Source organism: Myotis nattereri, assembly GCF_964212035.1.
Source record: "Myotis nattereri genome assembly, chromosome: 4".
Taxonomy (NCBI): domain Eukaryota; kingdom Metazoa; phylum Chordata; class Mammalia; order Chiroptera; family Vespertilionidae; genus Myotis; species Myotis nattereri.
The window spans coordinates 55,271,831-55,289,083 of NC_138079.1; the positions used below are offsets into that span (position 1 = coordinate 55,271,831).

A 17,253-nucleotide genomic window follows, 5' to 3' on the forward strand; every position below is an offset into this window, starting at 1 on the left:
ATTTTAAATTGGGAACGTTTTTAATACTTATGTTGTGTTTTGCCCATCTTGCTTGAGTATGTTGTATATAACATGACTCTCCTAGCCCTGTGGGGTGCATGCTATTCCCATTGTGGGAAACGAGATGCTTATCAGGTTTAATGGACTTGCTTGTGGACTCTTGGCCACTAAGAAGCCATCAGTCTGAAACTTAAGCATTCTAATTTATTTATTATATTCTTGAGTCTAGCATTTTTTTTTTAAAAAAATGAGGTATTAAAACTATACCTCATTCTTTTTTAAGTGAAATTTTAATTGATTAGAAAATGGAAACAAAGGTTTGAATCAACAATGATTTTTGAGTTTCTCTCTGCAACACAGCGTTATAGTGCATGGTGGGTTGCAAAGATGACCCTTGTCTCTTGAGCAATGTATAGCTTCATTGACAAGCCATGACATGCATTTAGAAAAGAGCCCAGTAACCCTCCAACGCAGCATCTGTGAGTAAGTGTTCACGTGAGAAGTACAAACATGAGTTGAGAAGATAATCTGAGCTAAAACTGATGCAGGTGTTGTATCTTGAGCTAAATCCTCAAGGGGAGGGGTAAGTGGGACCTGAACAGGGAAAAGGCTTTGTAGGGGATGGGAATGGCAGGATGAAAGGCTCAGGTGGAATGTGGCGTGATGGTGGTGATGACACTAGCTGTTGCCCAGCATGTATCGTTTGCCAAGCGCTGTTATTGGTTCATGTACATTAACTGATTGTTAAAACAACCCTATGAGGTAAGAATTGTTACTATTCCCATTTTACAGATGTGGACACCGAGGCACAGAGAGGTTAAGTAACTTGCTTGAGGTTGCACATGAATTCAGTGTCAGCTGGAATTCCACCGGACAGTCTTGAGTCCAGGCTCCTCTCTCACTCTTAACCAGTGAGCTATGCTGCCTGATGAGGCGCCCACGAGACAGGAAGGACACCCTGGCTGAAGGGGAATTGTGGGCAATATTGAGGGAAATAGTGGAATAGATAGATTAGGTCAAGATCAAGTAATAGAGTCTCTAAAGTTCAGGCAGAAGATTATGGGCCTTATCTATGACACAGTGGGAAACCATAGAGAGTTTAGTATTTCATTAGAGTGGGAACATGGTACACATTTATTTCAGATAAATTAGGCAGGCAGACAAAGACAGAAAGGTTTGGGAGCTAGAGGTGAGGGTTGGGATGGGGGTGGGAAAGAACCAGACCTGGAAACTATTAGAAGGGCCTTGATATAATCCAGGTGTGGGAGATCCGTGATTAGATCAGGCAAAAGAAATGAAAGCGTGGCGTGGTGGTGACGACTAGCACGGTGCGCAACGACGCCGGTGGTTCCGGGCCAGGGGAGTTCCCCGCATTCCGTCATTTGACCTTTACATCAACTCCAGTGGGAGGTGGTGTTACTCCCAGTTTAGAGTGGAGGCAGTGGAGTCTCCAGGAGGTTAATTACTGTGGATTAGCAAGTGCTGGAGCAGGGATTGGAGCCTGCCTCTTTCTTGGCTTCCTCACTTTAAGGAAAAATAATGTAGTCTGGTGATAAAGTAGGGAGTCTGCTGTTAAGTTAGGGAGAATAGTTCACATAATCATAATAAATGATAGTTAGGGTCATGGGGAGAAATCAACTTCCTGAGATAGCAGCACTACAAGAGAGAAGGAGAGGGTTTGTGACTGAATATTAAAGAACACAGCAGGATGGGCAGGTGGAAGAGCTTCCGGAAGGAAACAGTTCAGAGGCGGGGTAGGGGGGGCCTGTCGCTCTAGGGCAGTGGTTCTCAACCTGGGCTGCACATTAGAATCACCTGGGGATCTTTTTAAAATCCTGATTCCTGGGCCTCATCCTCCGGAAATTCTGTTTCTTTGTTATGGGGTGGGGGCAAGGGCGGTCTGTGATGCACAGTGAAACTGCCGAGGGAACATCGGGTGGAAAAGGAGAGTACCTCCGTGCGGCTGGCGTTCCTAGCAACCCTCCACAACACAAGCTAACCTACCTGACCAGGTGTGTGAGGGTGGTTAGTGTTGCAGGTGGGAGGACACAGGAATGCTGCCGTGAGGGCGGGGAGAGGAAGCAAGCTCTGGGCTGAGGTGCAGCCACTCTGACTCACTCCAGTGCGCTCTCTGAACCACGCCAGCCAGTGACAGCGGGAGATCCAGGTGAGGCCGCTGTGGGTCTGGACGGGAGGGAGTGTGGAGTCCCATAAACCAGATGGAACTACCCAGAAAGACTCTGAAAGTCTTCTAGGAGACCAAGCAAGTGAGAGGACGCTATGACGTGGAAGACAGAGAAGTATGGAGCTGAGGGAATGACTTTGTCAGCCAGATTTGATGGCAGCAGTAAGCCCTCGAGGTCCACTCCTTCTAAGGGAGCCTTTAACTCCCCCGGCGTGGCCCTTCACCAGGACCCGTGCGGAGCTCACAGCTTCTCCACTCACAGCCAGCATGGTAGGAGAGTAGAGCATGGTCCTAGGTCTTATATCTCTTCTTGGGAAGCCTCACTAGAAACCCCATGTAAATTAGAAGCCCCACATAGAGACCTGCTGTCAGAGAGGGGGCAGCCGATTAGTGTACCCAACAGACAGCACTTTTAAAGGGACTCCATGGGGTGGAGGGGCCATTCACGATGCGATTGAGTGATGACCTGCCTGTACAGGCACTGTGAGTGGGACTGGAGAAGAGTGCCCATTAAGGAGGGAGCTAGTGAGACATTCACCTGGAAGGAAGGGCAAGTAGGATTTGGATATTTGGGGAAGAGAAACATCTCAACCAGCGGCACTTGTATGAAAACCATACGAAGGAGAGACGAACGAGGTGAGCTCCGAGACAGGATGGGCAGCTGTTCTGGATTGGGAGATGGGGTGGGATTGGGATCTTTAAGGGCAAGAGAAAGGAGTTGCATGTGATACAGTGGGCAGCAGGAGTCATTGCAGTTCTGCTTTACAGGGAGACATGTGCCTGGGGATGAGCAGAGAGGGTTAGAGAGCTGGAAGGCTGTACTCTGGGGACCTTTCCAAATATTTGTGGAAAAGGAGAGCCATTTCCATGTTCTGAGGGTCTTAAAAGCATACTGTCTTTCCCTCATATCTCTAATCCTTTACGGCAGTAAACCTCCCAAATTCTTACTGTGGCTGGTAAACACATTTAAAGAGACTTCGTGGAATGATGCCAGAAGACGAGATGCTGCATTTGATAATACAGGATTAAATATTAATTTTTCCTAAGCTCAGTCACTCTGTTTTATCAACATTGGTTTATCTTTTATGTAACGACAATATGGCCAGATTATTTGAGGTGGGCCTGAAACTGACGGAGCACTCAAACGTTCGCTTTGTCACCTAGGATTCTCTTCATGCCTCTGTTAGAGTCCTTGGGTTGTAGCGTAAGCCTGCATGCTATCCAGGCCACCTCAGTGGGCTACAAACCCTTTCAGGGCTCTGATGTGTCTTACTCATTGTGCATCCTCGGTGCCTGGCTCGTTGCCTTTTAAATAGCAATTGTGAATGGGTGGGTGAGTGGAGAATGATTATAAGAGGTAGTTTTTCTCGACTTTGTTACTCTGGTTTATGCCTTCATTCAAGCTTGTAAATGACAAACAATACTCTGGACGTTAAGAGACTTGGGCGGGTCATTTGGGAAGGAAAGTATTGTTATGGCTGCAATTCAGTCTGATTTATAGCGCTAATCCTTGGAGAGCTATTTTCTTACATATGAGTGCTGATGGTTGTGTTTTAAAATTGTCTGCCTCGGGATGTTGACAGGACCTGCAAGGGTAGGTCCTGCAGCAGAGTCACTGGTTCAGAAGTCAGGCCACCTAGGTCCAGCCTCACACCTGCCCCTCAGAGGGGCCGCTCCGGCCTTTGCCTGGGTGATGCCTCCTCACCTTCCATTGCCACATGAACTGTCACCTCCTCAGCATCACCTGTCCTGACTGCCTCCTGCACTAACTCTGGTTGCCTAGTCTATGCTCTTGTGGGACCCTTGATAACACAAGTAATGATTGAAGCGATTATTCTGTTAATGGTATCTCTGATGAGGCAATAACTTTCGCAAGGATAGGAACCTGTGTATCGGTTTCACCACTGTGTCCTCGTCACCAAATATAGTACCTGGCACTAACTACATTGGAATTAACCTTCAAAATTTTTTAAATTGTAAGTTATTTATACCCATGATTAGACATTCAAACAGTACAGATTTAAAATGAAAGTATATTCAATCCCTCACTAGAGATAACAAGGATTAAAGGTTCCTTGTCTTTACAAACAGAAGAAACGTTGAACAAAACTACAGTTGGTTGGAGTTGAATGAATTTGCAGAGGGAGGGGATTGCTTTCCTTCTTCCAGACCCTGGGAAGCAGCCTGCCTATTTCAGTTCCCAATGTCCCATGCCTCAGTGATGCGATAACACTTCCGTGGAGGAACCTGTGCTGAGAACATATGGGGCCAAGACCGTGAGCTAACTACCCATGATAACCTGCTCCATGCTAATTATAGCTATTCCTTGTAGAATTTACTGTCTTGATGGGCCTCTGAAAATTATTTTTTCTAGGAATAGAGTATTATATCCAGCTATTGTTTAATAAAGTAGTAAGGTAGGTTGGAAACCCAAGTGATTTGGGGAATGTTTTAATAAAATTGGTGTTTAGGAAATAAATTAATGTTCCCTTGAAGATTTGCAGCTTAAAAAGCATTTCATGTAGCATGTTTGGTCTTTGGTGGTTTTATATGGTGAGGGAATTCATTGAAGGAGTGGGATATATCAGAGCAAACTTTTTGAGTTTGAATGGAAATTTGTACCACCACTTCTAAATGTGGAGAGACAGAATTATATGCATAAGGGAATGTTAATCCCCACAAATTAAAAAAATTCTCAAGGAAAAATAAATACACATATTTTGTCCATTAATTCAACGTGGAGGGAGGATTTATCTTAGTTCATCTTCTAGTTCTTTATCCCAAAGATGATGTGAGAGACCACTCTGTGCCCTCCTACAGGACCAGGTGTGAGTGAGTGTGAGTGTGAGTGTGTGTGTGTTTGTGTGTGAGTGTGTGTGTGTGAGTGTGTGTGTGTGAGTGTGCGTGTGAGAGTGTGCGTGTGTGTGTGTGAGTGTGTGAGAGTGTGTGTGTGAGAGTGTGTGAGTGTGCGTGTGTGAGTGTGCGTGAGTGTGCGTGTGAGAGTGTGTGTGTGTGAGTGTGTGAGAGAGAGTGTGTGTGTATGTATGTGTGTTGGAGTGGGGGATGCTCAGTTGGTGCTGAAGTGTACTCAGAAATAGTTAAATCATTATGATTATGTTGAAAAATCAGTATATTAAAGCTTTGGACTTTTTTTTTAATATTTTTTTATTGATTTTTACAGAGAGTAAGGGAGAGGGATAGAGAGTTAGAAACATCAATGAGAGAGAAACATCGATCAGCTGCCTCCTGCACGCCCCCACTGGGGATGTGCCCACAACCAGGGTGCATGCCCCTGACCAGAATCGAACCCGGGACCCTTGAGCCCACAGGCCGAGGCTCTATCTACTGAGCCAAACCAGTCAGGGCTAGGGTGAACTTTTTAAACCAACTTTCCTTTTGAGTTAATGTAGGTAGCACAAGCAAACACGGGCTAATTCAGGCTACTAATAAATATTCTTTGCTGGGGTCCAACCCCAGCGGGTCCAGGGGTCCCCAAAGGTGTGGATGGAGTTGGTGAAGAGGGAAAGACTCGGGGGCAGCGTTCAGTTGATCAGCATGGTTGGGTTCTCTTGCCTGGTTCTATTGCCAGGTTCTGTAGGTTCTCCAGCCAGGTTCGGTCGCCAAGTTCTGTCCAGGTTCTCCTGCCATGTTCTGTCTAGATTCTCCAGCCAATTTCTGTAGCCAGGTTCTGTCCAGGATCTTTTTCCATGTTCTCTCCAGTGAAGTTCTTCTGTCTCTAGGTTCTATGCAGGTTCTGTGTCTAGGTTCTGTCTGAAAGCTTTGGACTTTTATCTGTAAATTGTAATTTTATATAAGTATATAAATTTCATAATTCATAAACATATAATCAAGATGCTCTACATTAAGTTAGGTCTGTGGGGAAGGTGATATTGTTCATGGGCATGGGCTGTAGTGGGTTCATACAGTCACCGAGAGAGGTGTTGTGTGGAGGTGGGTGAGGCAGGGGCCTCGCAGGGATGGGCTCATCCCGCCCTGGGTCTCAGCCTCTGAAGTGGCTCAGGGCCCGGCATCAGGGACGAGGTCTGGGTACTGTTGGCAGGGCAGCAGCTGTTTACTGACAGCCAGTTACTTAAGGAGGCAGCGTGTGCCAGATGGAATCCCTGGGCTCTAACACCTAACGACTCAAATGTTAAGGAGGTTTAATGAGCCTGGGTTGGAACTCCCAAGGATAGTAATTGTCCATTTAATATTAACCAGTGTATTGTAAGCTAAGTACTAGAGTAGTATTCAGTCCCATGCAAGTATCACATGCATGTTCTACTGTTTGGGTGATAAGATCTCAGGGGCTGGTTTCCCCTCTCACTGGCATCCCTAGGAAAGGTGTTTCAGTTACCATTCATCCCCTTCTGCCTTCCAGGTAGGAGCCTAGATGAGACAGATAATAGAGCAATATTTCCTCCACACCCCTGTCCCCACCTTCTCTTCTTACATGACACTGGAAGGACAATTCACATCTCCCTGAGTCTGTTTCCTAGAGCTATGCCCTGTTCCTTCTATTTTGTATAATATATTATGAATAATGCATGGGCAATTTAATGAGCACCTACAATGTGTAAACACTTTATACACATGATCTCAAATACAGTCCTGCAAAATAGATGTTATAGGCCCCAAACTGAGACTCAAAGTCACAGAGCTAGTAACTGGCAGAACTAGCATTTGAACAACATTGTTTCAAGCTTCAAAGTCCATGCTTTTTCTAAAAAGAACACACACAATAATTATAATATTTCCTGAGCATTTATGTACTAGTCAGTAGTAAACTTATAAGGTAATTATCTATTGAAGAAAAATTGAGAAAGGGGGAAACTGAAGATTAAAAAATTTAAGTAACTTGCCCAAGATTATTTGGTAAGTGGCACATTTAAACTTTGAACCATTTGATCTGGTTACAATGGGTTTTACCCACTGGGTAAAACCAATTGGACTTTTGTGGGAGTGGCACTCCAGACAAGGTAAGAAGAGGTAAGAGCAAGTATGGTTAAGAGGAGCTGAAGGATGAAGTAGGGTGTGGATTTATACTAGAATCAGACTTTGTTTCTTTCCTTCCTAGGTGTCTACTTCCTCTGCATCAACCAGCAAGTCTTCCAGTATGAACACCACAGAAAACAAGGTATGGAGCATCTTCCACGGTCAAGTTGGGTGGAGGCCTTTAAGTTGATTAATGTAAAGCAGAACAAATGTGGATTGATAGTTGGCAAATGAGTTGTATGTCCTAGGGAGCTTATGTTATAGAAGTAAACGTTCTCTTTCTAAGGTATGGGGGTTGTTGGAAACTCAAATTTCCTTTCAGTATTCACTTCAAACATCACCTATACACTTCTACATCCTTTTAGAATATCTAGAAAAGACTGGTCACCCAGAGGTTTTTTGGTCTTAGACTGGAGTGAGTTTGTTTTTTTTTATTTGTAAGATAACCTAAGTACATTTCTCTGGCTCTGAATACTAGTAAGATTATGAATTTTTAGCTTCTAAATAAAAATATTTGATTATTATAGTCATTTAAAGCTAAATATAAGAATGAGAAGTGACCTAAGTGAACATAGATGAGCAACGGATATTGGTCATTTTAGCTGCTTCCTGAAGTTTCTTCCTGAAATTTGAATCATGTGGGGCACCATATTATTGGTAAACCTTTGTTGAACTCTACTTGGGATCTATTCTAATAATTATTTCTTGGAATTTCAGAAGAAAAATATAAAAGAATGTCCTCCAATGGGATTGCCACATAGAGGGAGCCTAGTTCTGAAGAGCTGGCCTTAAACCAGCCATGGGCAAACTACGGCCCACGGGCCGGATATGGCCCGTTTGAAATGAATAAAACTAAAAAAAAAAAAAGACCGTACCCTTTTATGTAATGATGTTTACTTTGAATTTATATTAGTTCACACAAACACTCCATCCATGCTTTTGTTCCGGCCGTCAGGTCCAGTTTAAGAACCCATTGTGGCCCTCGAGTCAAAAAGTTTGCCCACCCCTGCCTTAAACCCTCACCATCCATTACCAAGTCTCAAGCTCTGCTTCTTGGGAGTATTCTTGGATGGAGGTTTAAAGAGGGACTCTTTTCAGAGGTTCTCAACTTTATGAGGTGATATTATTGAGTCCCTCTAAGAACTACCCCAGCTCCATTATTATTAAGTTGTCTTTGTTTAAAATCCCCGACATACTTTTGCTTTCTATCTTCCACCTTACTTTGCTGTCCCAGTGGGCTCCTACACCATAATTTAATACTGCATTGTAATTTAGTGATATTGAGGGATCCTATGGCCTCATCTTGAACTGTGTTTAAAGGACATTGCAAGTATCTTGAAACACATGGTTTGACTATAAGCTCTTACAAATGTCATTTAACATTCATTTTAATTTTTCAATTATTAACCTAAAATTGTTATGGAATATTTTACATTTGTATTAATTTTTTATGTTTACATATATATATGTATGCACACACACACACACACATCTACAATAATAAAAGCATAATATGCTAATTAGACCAGACATCCTTCCGGATGAAGCCAGGACTGCAAGGAAAGCCCGGGTCCCGGGTGCCAGAGGGAAGCCAGTGCCGGCAGCCAGGGGAAGGAAGGCCTACTCTTCCATGAATTTCGTGCATCGGGCCTCGTGTGTGTGTGTGTGTGTGTGTGTGTGTGTGTGTGTATTATTGATTTTAGAGAGGAAGGGAGAGAGATAGAAACATCAATGATGAGAGAGAATCATTGATTGGCTATCTCCTGCACGCCCCCTACTGTGGGTATCTAGCCCACAACCCGGGTATGTGCCCTTGTCTGGAATCAAACCTGGGACCCTTTAGTCTGAAGGCCTTATTTATACCTCTCTTAATCTTAAAAAATAAGAAAAATCTAATTTCAGTCTTAAAGTAATCTTAAAACTATGACTAAAAAACATCTACCAAAAGACAGTTCTCATTGACTTTAGAATGCATGAAAACTTAAGAAAGTAAATAGAAAGGAGAGCCAGAAATATCGGATTTCCTTTGTATTCTATTGGTTTGTCTTTGACCCATTGCCTGATTCTAATTGTCCCCCCAACTCTCAGCTTGAGGACCAATGCTTAATTCAAGTGTGCCCTGTTTTCCAGAGCAAGTGTCAGCAAACTCTGCAGCCATCCATTGCTAAGCATTAAACAGGAGATTCCTGGAGGTTATGGAACTAGAGGAAGGGACGAGGGAGAGGAGAGTAGGCGAGCTAAAAGAGGGAGCAAAAATAAGATGCACCCAGTGTAGTATCACCAGTGGCTAACGCGTGACCACTTTGGCCTTAATTCTCTGTCCTTGTAGACTTCAGTCACTGTTCTCATTAATCATTTTGGTGTGCTTCTGATGTTGGCTCATAAACATTTTTACTAACCTCCCCTGAGAGATTTTTGTGAACTTGATGATCGTATTCCTCTAAATATTTTGAGTTCCTAGAGAACAGATTTTAATTCAAGTAAATACCTAAACCAAATCCTTGCCATGTTCTACACCTTTCAAATGAATAGATTATAATAGAAGCTATGAATAGATTCAGACCATTACAATACCAACTGGCTTATTTTCTTTGTTAATCACTTAAAAAGTTATATTTGCATAAACTCAGAAAAGCATAGTAGTACATCTAGAAACTCATTAGCAAAGATTCAATTTGAAAGGGTCCAAAATGTAAATGTTCTTTAAAATATTTCTTTGATCATAAACTGTGTTTCCTCCCCAAACCATAAGTGTGTCAGCAGAACAAGGGCCTGTCATGTGAGGAACATATGTACCTTCACTACTGAAGCACAAGACATTATAAATTAAGAGGATATTTGGTGTTACCCTTTTCAGATAATAGAATAAAAATAGAACTTTGTGCTAATATTACCAAACAGATAAAAGGGAAAGAAATGACAGGAAGCATTAGGCCTAATTGTTAATCTCTTACTTTGAAAAGTTTATAATATGTTTTATCTCTGTTTCTGTATCTTGTCTGTACTGAGAATGTATGTATGTATGTACTTAAGGAATTGCCTCTTTTGACAGAGGTTACCTTTGGTTGGGTACAACTTTGTAGAATACTCCACTAAAGATCCTAAATCACAGCCTGCTCTTCAGAATTATTCCTAGAACTTTAGATTAGATCTCTAAATTTTTAGCGTGCAATACCAATCCATGCACTATTTGCAAAATTATTGTAAGATTATGTTGCCAAAATTTCAGAAAACTTTTGACAACACCTGTGACTACTCCTTTGATAATAACCAAACATTAGAAATATAGGTGAAAAAAAAAATATTGTTCAAGCAGCCTTTACACAGGAAAGGAGGGGGAAGGAAAGAGATCCCAAATTAATTTTATCAGTGGAAAACTTACAGATTTCCTCTCACCAAAAAGAGTAAATTCAAACTGAAATATTTGCTTGAGACTTTAGAAATTAAGAGCCTGCAACTTCTTGGAGTTGTATCCATCTGCATAGGGTAAACGCAATGCATGAGTACAACGGGTTTTGATATAAACATTTTAGCCCTATTTGTACATGGAACTTATTTTACTGTGAGACAAATAAAACCACACTCGGGGCTGTGCTCTTACGTTAGGCCATTCCAGTCAGCAAACAGACGGAAGGAACACCTCCTCCTCACAAGAAAAGACACAAAAAACAGGTGATGTGGCTCATTGTACTAGCTCACTTCAGCTGCTCGGCACCTGCTTACTGCCATTCACAGTCTCCTGTCACTCTCCGACCCATCACAGACTTTCTGGCTTAATCACCCATTGCCCACATTCCGGCACTAAAAATGAATTTCACTGCTCTCTGTACTCTTGGTTCTGTCACCATCCCATTGTTTCACACTGTCAGATGAAACGTACAATGACTATTTCACTCATACAGGGACTGATCATGCTAGTGTGGCTTTGAAGGATGAGGGTATTTATTTTATGTTGCTCATGTATTTGCTGCAGTGTTCATAGTAATAAATCTCTACATATCTTTGATACATATAGGAAAATGTAAGATGTAAATTAGTACTTAATAAGAGCAGATTATTAATTAGTGTGCTTAAGTGTTTATCTAAAGAATTACAATTTCAAGCAAAGTATAATCTTAACTCATAACAATTACATTTATAAATACATCAAAATCATCTCTTTAGCTTCCTTAGTTGAGGAAAATCTATGATAAACTTTGTAAATAATGTCCATTTTTCCTTCCTTCCTTTTTCTTTCTTTCTTTTTCTGAATTTAGGCTGTAAAATCAGAACCTGAAAAGAAGTCACAATCAACTGAAGTAAGTGTTGTATGTCAGCTATGAGATATTTGGATTCTTTGCAATAGTAATGAATAATGAAGTTCCTTATTTGCTGGTACTGAATGGTAAAAGGATTTTTGTCAGCTAATTTAATTAATTAGGACATGATTTTATAGAGTATATGTAAAATAATTATAACATTAAATTTACATATCACTAACATTAATGTATACTAATCTATAATAATAAAAGCAAAATATGCTAATTAGATGGGACATCCTTCTGAACGACCTTCTGGACAAAGCCAGGGCTGTGAGGGAAGCCCAGGTCCTGGGTGCCAGAGGGAAGCCGGTGCTGGTAGCCGGGGGAATGAAAGCCTACTCTTTCACAAATTTCATGCATTGGACCTCTAGTTTATAAAAAAAGATAATATGCTTCAGAAGGAATTTTGTTCAAATCTATATATTCTTTTATATTGTTTAAAAATAAGCAACAGGAGCAAAGGAGAGAGTTCAAAGGGTAATGAGTGTCTAATTACTTTAATGATGAGCTGTCCAGAATAACTGTGTCTGTTGAACCTAGCACCCAGATAACTAAAGCTGAGAGCCTGGCTTACTCCTGACAGTCTTACCTTGGTTGGTAGAACTAGTTACTTAGGAGACAGCTCTGACTTCCCCTTGGGAGCAGCTTCCCTGGCTTCCTTGACTCAAGGCTGTCTAGACTGAAAGCCAACCTGTGTCCACATGGAGAGTGATCCCAGGGTGTCTGCAGCCACGGCATATGTTCTCATCAATCGGGTGCTGCTCTTTCTTTCTTTCAAGCACACCCAAGCAAATACTCAGGTAAAACCTCAAGGTTTCCTGTGGGAAAGCACAGAGGTGGTTCTGGCTAAAGTACTTTAAGTGCAGGCAAGGGTGAGGTCATCTGGGTGAAAGCTGAGGCTTGTCTGATTTGGTGTGAGGCATCTTGGCTGCCCCCCCTCCCCCCCAGGATGGTAATTCCATAGTCCGCTCTAGAGGAAGAAGTCAACAGCCAGGTGGGGGTTGTCTTCTATTTTATATCTAAATGCTTTTGGTTATCTACCCAATATCAAGAGAATTGCAACACAGAAAAGACTATGTAAATCATTCTGTTTAAGAAAATGCAAGTTTTTAAAAATCTCCTGTGAAAGGAGATTTTTAAAAAATTAATTTCTAGAGTAGAATCCCCTTTTTTTCCACCAAACTCGGAGGTCACAATGACCACTTGTCATCTCTGTGGTTAAACCTGCAGCTACCAAAAGAACTGCATGAATTATGAGAAACAGCCCATAATTTAGAGATAAATACCTATTTGAAAAGTTGTTCTAGGTGAAAACTAAATTTTTTATTCTTCTTCTATAATTATCATTATCAGACTGTTGGTAGGATTGCTGTTGACCAGAAAGCACATGTCTGCTTCTGTAGTTGAGTCATTCTCAAGAGAGGCAGAATGGTCTAATTGGGAATTTTGTTCTTGAGCCTGTTCGGAGTTATGAAAACAATGAACTCCAATGTAATTGATGTTTTATGTTTTGAAATTGACAGCCACCTCTACTTATTGACGGAAAAAAACTAGAAAAAAAGCCAAAGGAACAACACGAGGTAAATGATCCTCATTAGTACTTGATAGCATAAGGTGAAGCCTTTTGTGTGTGTGTGAGGGATGAAATACGAAATTCTCATCAGTCAAGACTTAAGTCCCCAGGCGGATCACTTTGTGAACTATATGATTGTCTAACCACTATGCTGTATAGCTGAAACCAATATAAAATAATATTGAATACCAACTGTAATGGAAAAGCCTTTTAAATGTAAATTGCTATAGAAACAAGTCCTGTGAGGATGGCTGGTATTTGTTTGTAGCTAAAATAGCACCACCATGCGGCAGTAGAAGGATTTGCAATTTATTCATGATTCTTGCTGAATTTGGGGGGAAGGATTTGCGGTATTTCAAATTTTGTACCTACGGTGAAATTTTATCACGTTGATATCGCACTAATTTAAATGTGCACAATTCAAAACCGCATAAAACACAACTGTTTTGAGCACTTCCTACTCTACTGAGAAAAGTATCTGTATTTGCCATCTTGTTAACAATGCGGTGTGTGTGTTTTCAGCCAGAAAATCTATCCAAAAGCACACCACATACAGCAAGCAAGCATGGTCATAACGAAAAAGCAGTTTCCAGGCCAAGTGAGCAGCCAACGTCAGAGAAACCAAGCAAACCAAAGGTAAAGAAATCAGATGAATAGTTAGGAAAACACTAACATCAACTGGGGGGTGAGACACAGGTCCTCTCTCGCCATGGACATGTAGGTGAAGCTGCTGAGCTGTGCCAAATATATCTTTGATTGTAATGATTTGGTGCTACCATGTTGCTGCTTTCGCGAATAGCCTTGTGGACATGGGCCTATGAAAAGCCTGAGAAGAGCACCAGACAGGTCCCGGGGGTGTTCCATCCAGTCCTCTATGGCCCATCAGGGTCCAGTCATGACGGCAGGGCAGCAGGCTCTGGTGCCTCGCAGACAGGAAGCTGCCTGGACCCCTCTCCTTGCGGGTGGTGGGAACCCAGATGCCCTGCATGATCTGCTGACAGGGAAGCCTGGAAGAGTTTTTAGGGTCTTGTGCTAGAAGAGATGAACTTTCAGAACCAAGAATCAGAAGGAGTCTCCATATTTCTAGAACCACTGAGGGTCAACTATTAGCAGAATAAACAAATATGAGAGGAACTTTCCCACTGATAGCTCTTGCAAGACAAGAACCAGTCCTGCTTAACAGTGTACTTCGTATCAGAGATTGTAATCTCTGGCCCACCAGTTAAAGGCAGCTCATGTGTGTTTTGTTCGAGTGTATTTTGTTTGGCTTACAGTATTATTTAAATTAGCTACCGACAAAGTCAGAATACTTCACATAAAATCAAAATGTCTAGCTTCTCTAGAAAAATCAGGATACTTGGCAACAGTGGGCTCAAGTGTCAAGAATTGACGAGAGCTTGACACCTGGTATATGTGCTCTAATTTACCACAGTCCCTCCCTGGCCCACTTTACTATTTGTGTTACCTGCACGGACTCTGTAAGCTCGGAGTCCAGCCTCATGGGGTTGGTGCTCAACGTTGCATCATGTTCAGCGGAAGCTAGTGACCTTTCCTATACAAGATGTCCACAAGGGCAAACTGGCTCAGCAGTGACATTTGAAAAATGCATAATCTCAAAAACAGTCACTCAAAGAGACTGAGTTCTGTTCATCTTTCATCCTCCTCCTTAGACTAAATCTCAGGACACAGGTGGAAAGAGTGCTGCTGCTGCTGCTGGTGTGGTTGTGGCCTCTGGCAAGTCAGACGACAAGGTGAGCACACACAGGCAGACATGGAGTGTGCGTGGGCCCGATGCTTATCAGTCTCTCGTGAGAAACGTACTCAGGGAGTCCCATTCTCCCTGGGCTTTACGCTGGCTCTCACTGACCATTTAGGGTTCTGGTGCTGCCACACTCAAAACTGAACATTGTTCATATATTTGTGAAGAGGATCACATAGCTGAGGGATATAGAGTGAGCAGAATACTGAAATTGATTTTAAAATCCATATATTCAATACATATTTATTGGTCACCTGCCTTGTATAAGGCCTGGTATCAGGATTGAGGTAATTGACATGTGGGTTGACTCAGAGCCTGCCTTCAAGATGTACAGGCTTGAAATAAAGCAAATTAAATTGCCATGAGCATTTGAATGGCATTACTCTGAATTGTCAACAAGTTTGTTCCTTGTAAACCATGAATAGTCACAACATCTACATGAATTGATATGGGAGGTTTTCCAAGGGGACAACATAAACCCCCTCAGAAGAGAATATATATACCCTTCTGGCCAGTTATGGGCAATTTTTCCTTAGGTCCTTGATGAGCCAATTAAGATTCTTGCTTGGAAATGTAAGCTGAGAAGTAGTCTGTGTTTCTACTCATGCAATAGAGTGTTATCCATGTGGAGCCATCTCCCTTAGAAATGCTAGTACTTATTTCTCTGGAAACACAAATAAGTAATTGAAGCAATAATGAGAAGATGAAAATAGAAAGGAATATGTACTTACCTATTTTCCTGCTTCTCGCAATAGAAAAGATATTCTCCTGAAGGCTCAATGGTAAGGAAAGTCGTAGGATAGATTATGGCACATCTGCCCGAAATATCTAATTCTTCTCAGATTTGGGGAGAAAATGCACATTGTTTTTGTTCAAATAAATGCAGATATCTTAGAGTGTAATGGTAAACTTTATATACACTTTTAAATGAAAATACCCAACTTTAGTTTAAAAAGTATTTTCTTGCAGTAGACCACTTGAGACCCCTACCCCCAACCCACCCAAGGGGTACACATTACTCTCTCATGTTGATGAAATGATTTGAAAAAAAGGTGGATTTAAGACAGAGGATTAGATCTGATAGAATAGATTTTAAAATTAAGCAAAAATTTAAATTTTATTTTAGATATAGAGTTATCAGTGAAATCTGAAAAATAAAATTAGGAGAGGTTTATATGGAATTCTAGTTTGCACTGATTTGAGCTGGTAAATCACTTTTCTTTGCCTCTGATTTGTCTCCCGTAACATGGGTTTGATCAGATCTGCATTTTTAAAGTTATTTTTGTTAGTGCGTACCAGGCTGAAAGCACTGTGTGTGACACCCGCGCTGCAGGCTGGCCATCTAGGGGTGGGAAAAGACACTGCCTCAGCTGCAGTTCAAGGCAGGCTGAGACAGGGAGCTGTTTGGTGAGGACAGAATAGGTCCCCACTGCGGGAATCCACAGGGACCTTGAGTAGATCCAGTCTGAGTGGGGCGTGGAAGCATAGTCTGGATTGCAGGCTTGCAAAGGCATCGACATGGAAAAGGAGAAGATGTGTTCTGGGAGCAGCGTGCATTCCAGTGTTGGGTGAAGCGCAGGGCGGTGAGCAGTGGGGCTGTCAGACCAGAAGGACAGGTTGAGGTGTTGCTGTGGAGACTGCTAAGGGGAGTTAGTGATTCAACAGGCAGAGGATAAACAGTGTGAAAGAGATTAGAGAACAGAGGCAGCAAGCGGAGCCATTAACACCAAACTGCAAAAGGATTGTGAAAGTGACCACAGGGGGACTACAGATAGGAAGGTGGGAGGTTGGTCAGGGGCTGTTCCAGTAGTCCTGGTGAATCCTAATTTAGTGTAAATGCGAGCTGAGATAGAATAGACTAGTGGGGAGAAAAGGAGGAGGCATTGCAGAGGTAAATCCTTCAGGTTTTAGGAAATGATTGGGCAAAGGTAAAGAAAATCTCAGGCTAACCTGGGGCTCGAGTCTGTAGGGGCTAGGGTGGTAACCCTAAGGTGAGGGCTTCTGCCAGGGCACGGAGAGTGAGTGCCTCCTGAAACTGTGAGCCGGCCCCTGGTTGCCACTGGGAGGTGGACACAGTTCACCAGAGGAATTGGTTGAGGAGGAAACGTGGTGTTTGGTTTTGGACAGGCTGAATGGGTTTGAGGTGTCCCAAGAAAGATGTGTAGTCAGGCAATTAGAATACTGTTTTGGAGTAGCGAAGAAGGGGGAGAGAGAGACTTGGGGATGGCCCCCACAGTATTTTTTAAATCTTCACCCAAGGGTATGTTTATTGACTTTAGAGAGAGAGAGGAAGGGAGGGAGACAGAAAGCCAAACAATGGTGTGAGGGCGGTGACCTCCCATCCGTGCCCAGATGGGAATCAAACCACAACCTTTTTGATGTACAGGAGGGCGCTGCAACCAACTGAGCCACCAGGCCAGGCCTCTCCCCCACCGCCCCCCTT

General features: G+C 42.4%; 1 protein-coding gene across 4 annotated transcripts in view; it reads left to right on the forward strand.

Annotated features, from left to right (window-relative positions):
- CAST (calpastatin) overlaps nt 1-17,253 on the forward strand; it is a 110,533-nt gene that overhangs the window by 51,490 nt on the left and 41,790 nt on the right. For 3 of the 4 annotated variants that reach the window (XM_081088663.1, XM_081088664.1, XM_081088665.1), the window contains 5 exons: nt 7,260-7,319; nt 11,434-11,475; nt 13,002-13,058; nt 13,574-13,687; nt 14,722-14,802. In XM_081088663.1, coding sequence (XP_080944789.1) covers nt 7,260-7,319; nt 11,434-11,475; nt 13,002-13,058; nt 13,574-13,687; nt 14,722-14,802 — 354 coding nt within the window. Of the gene's footprint in view, nt 1-7,259; nt 7,320-10,783; nt 10,850-11,433; nt 11,476-13,001; nt 13,059-13,573; nt 13,688-14,721; nt 14,803-17,253 lie in introns of all 4 variants that reach the window. The other variant, XM_081088662.1, reaches the window with a different exon arrangement.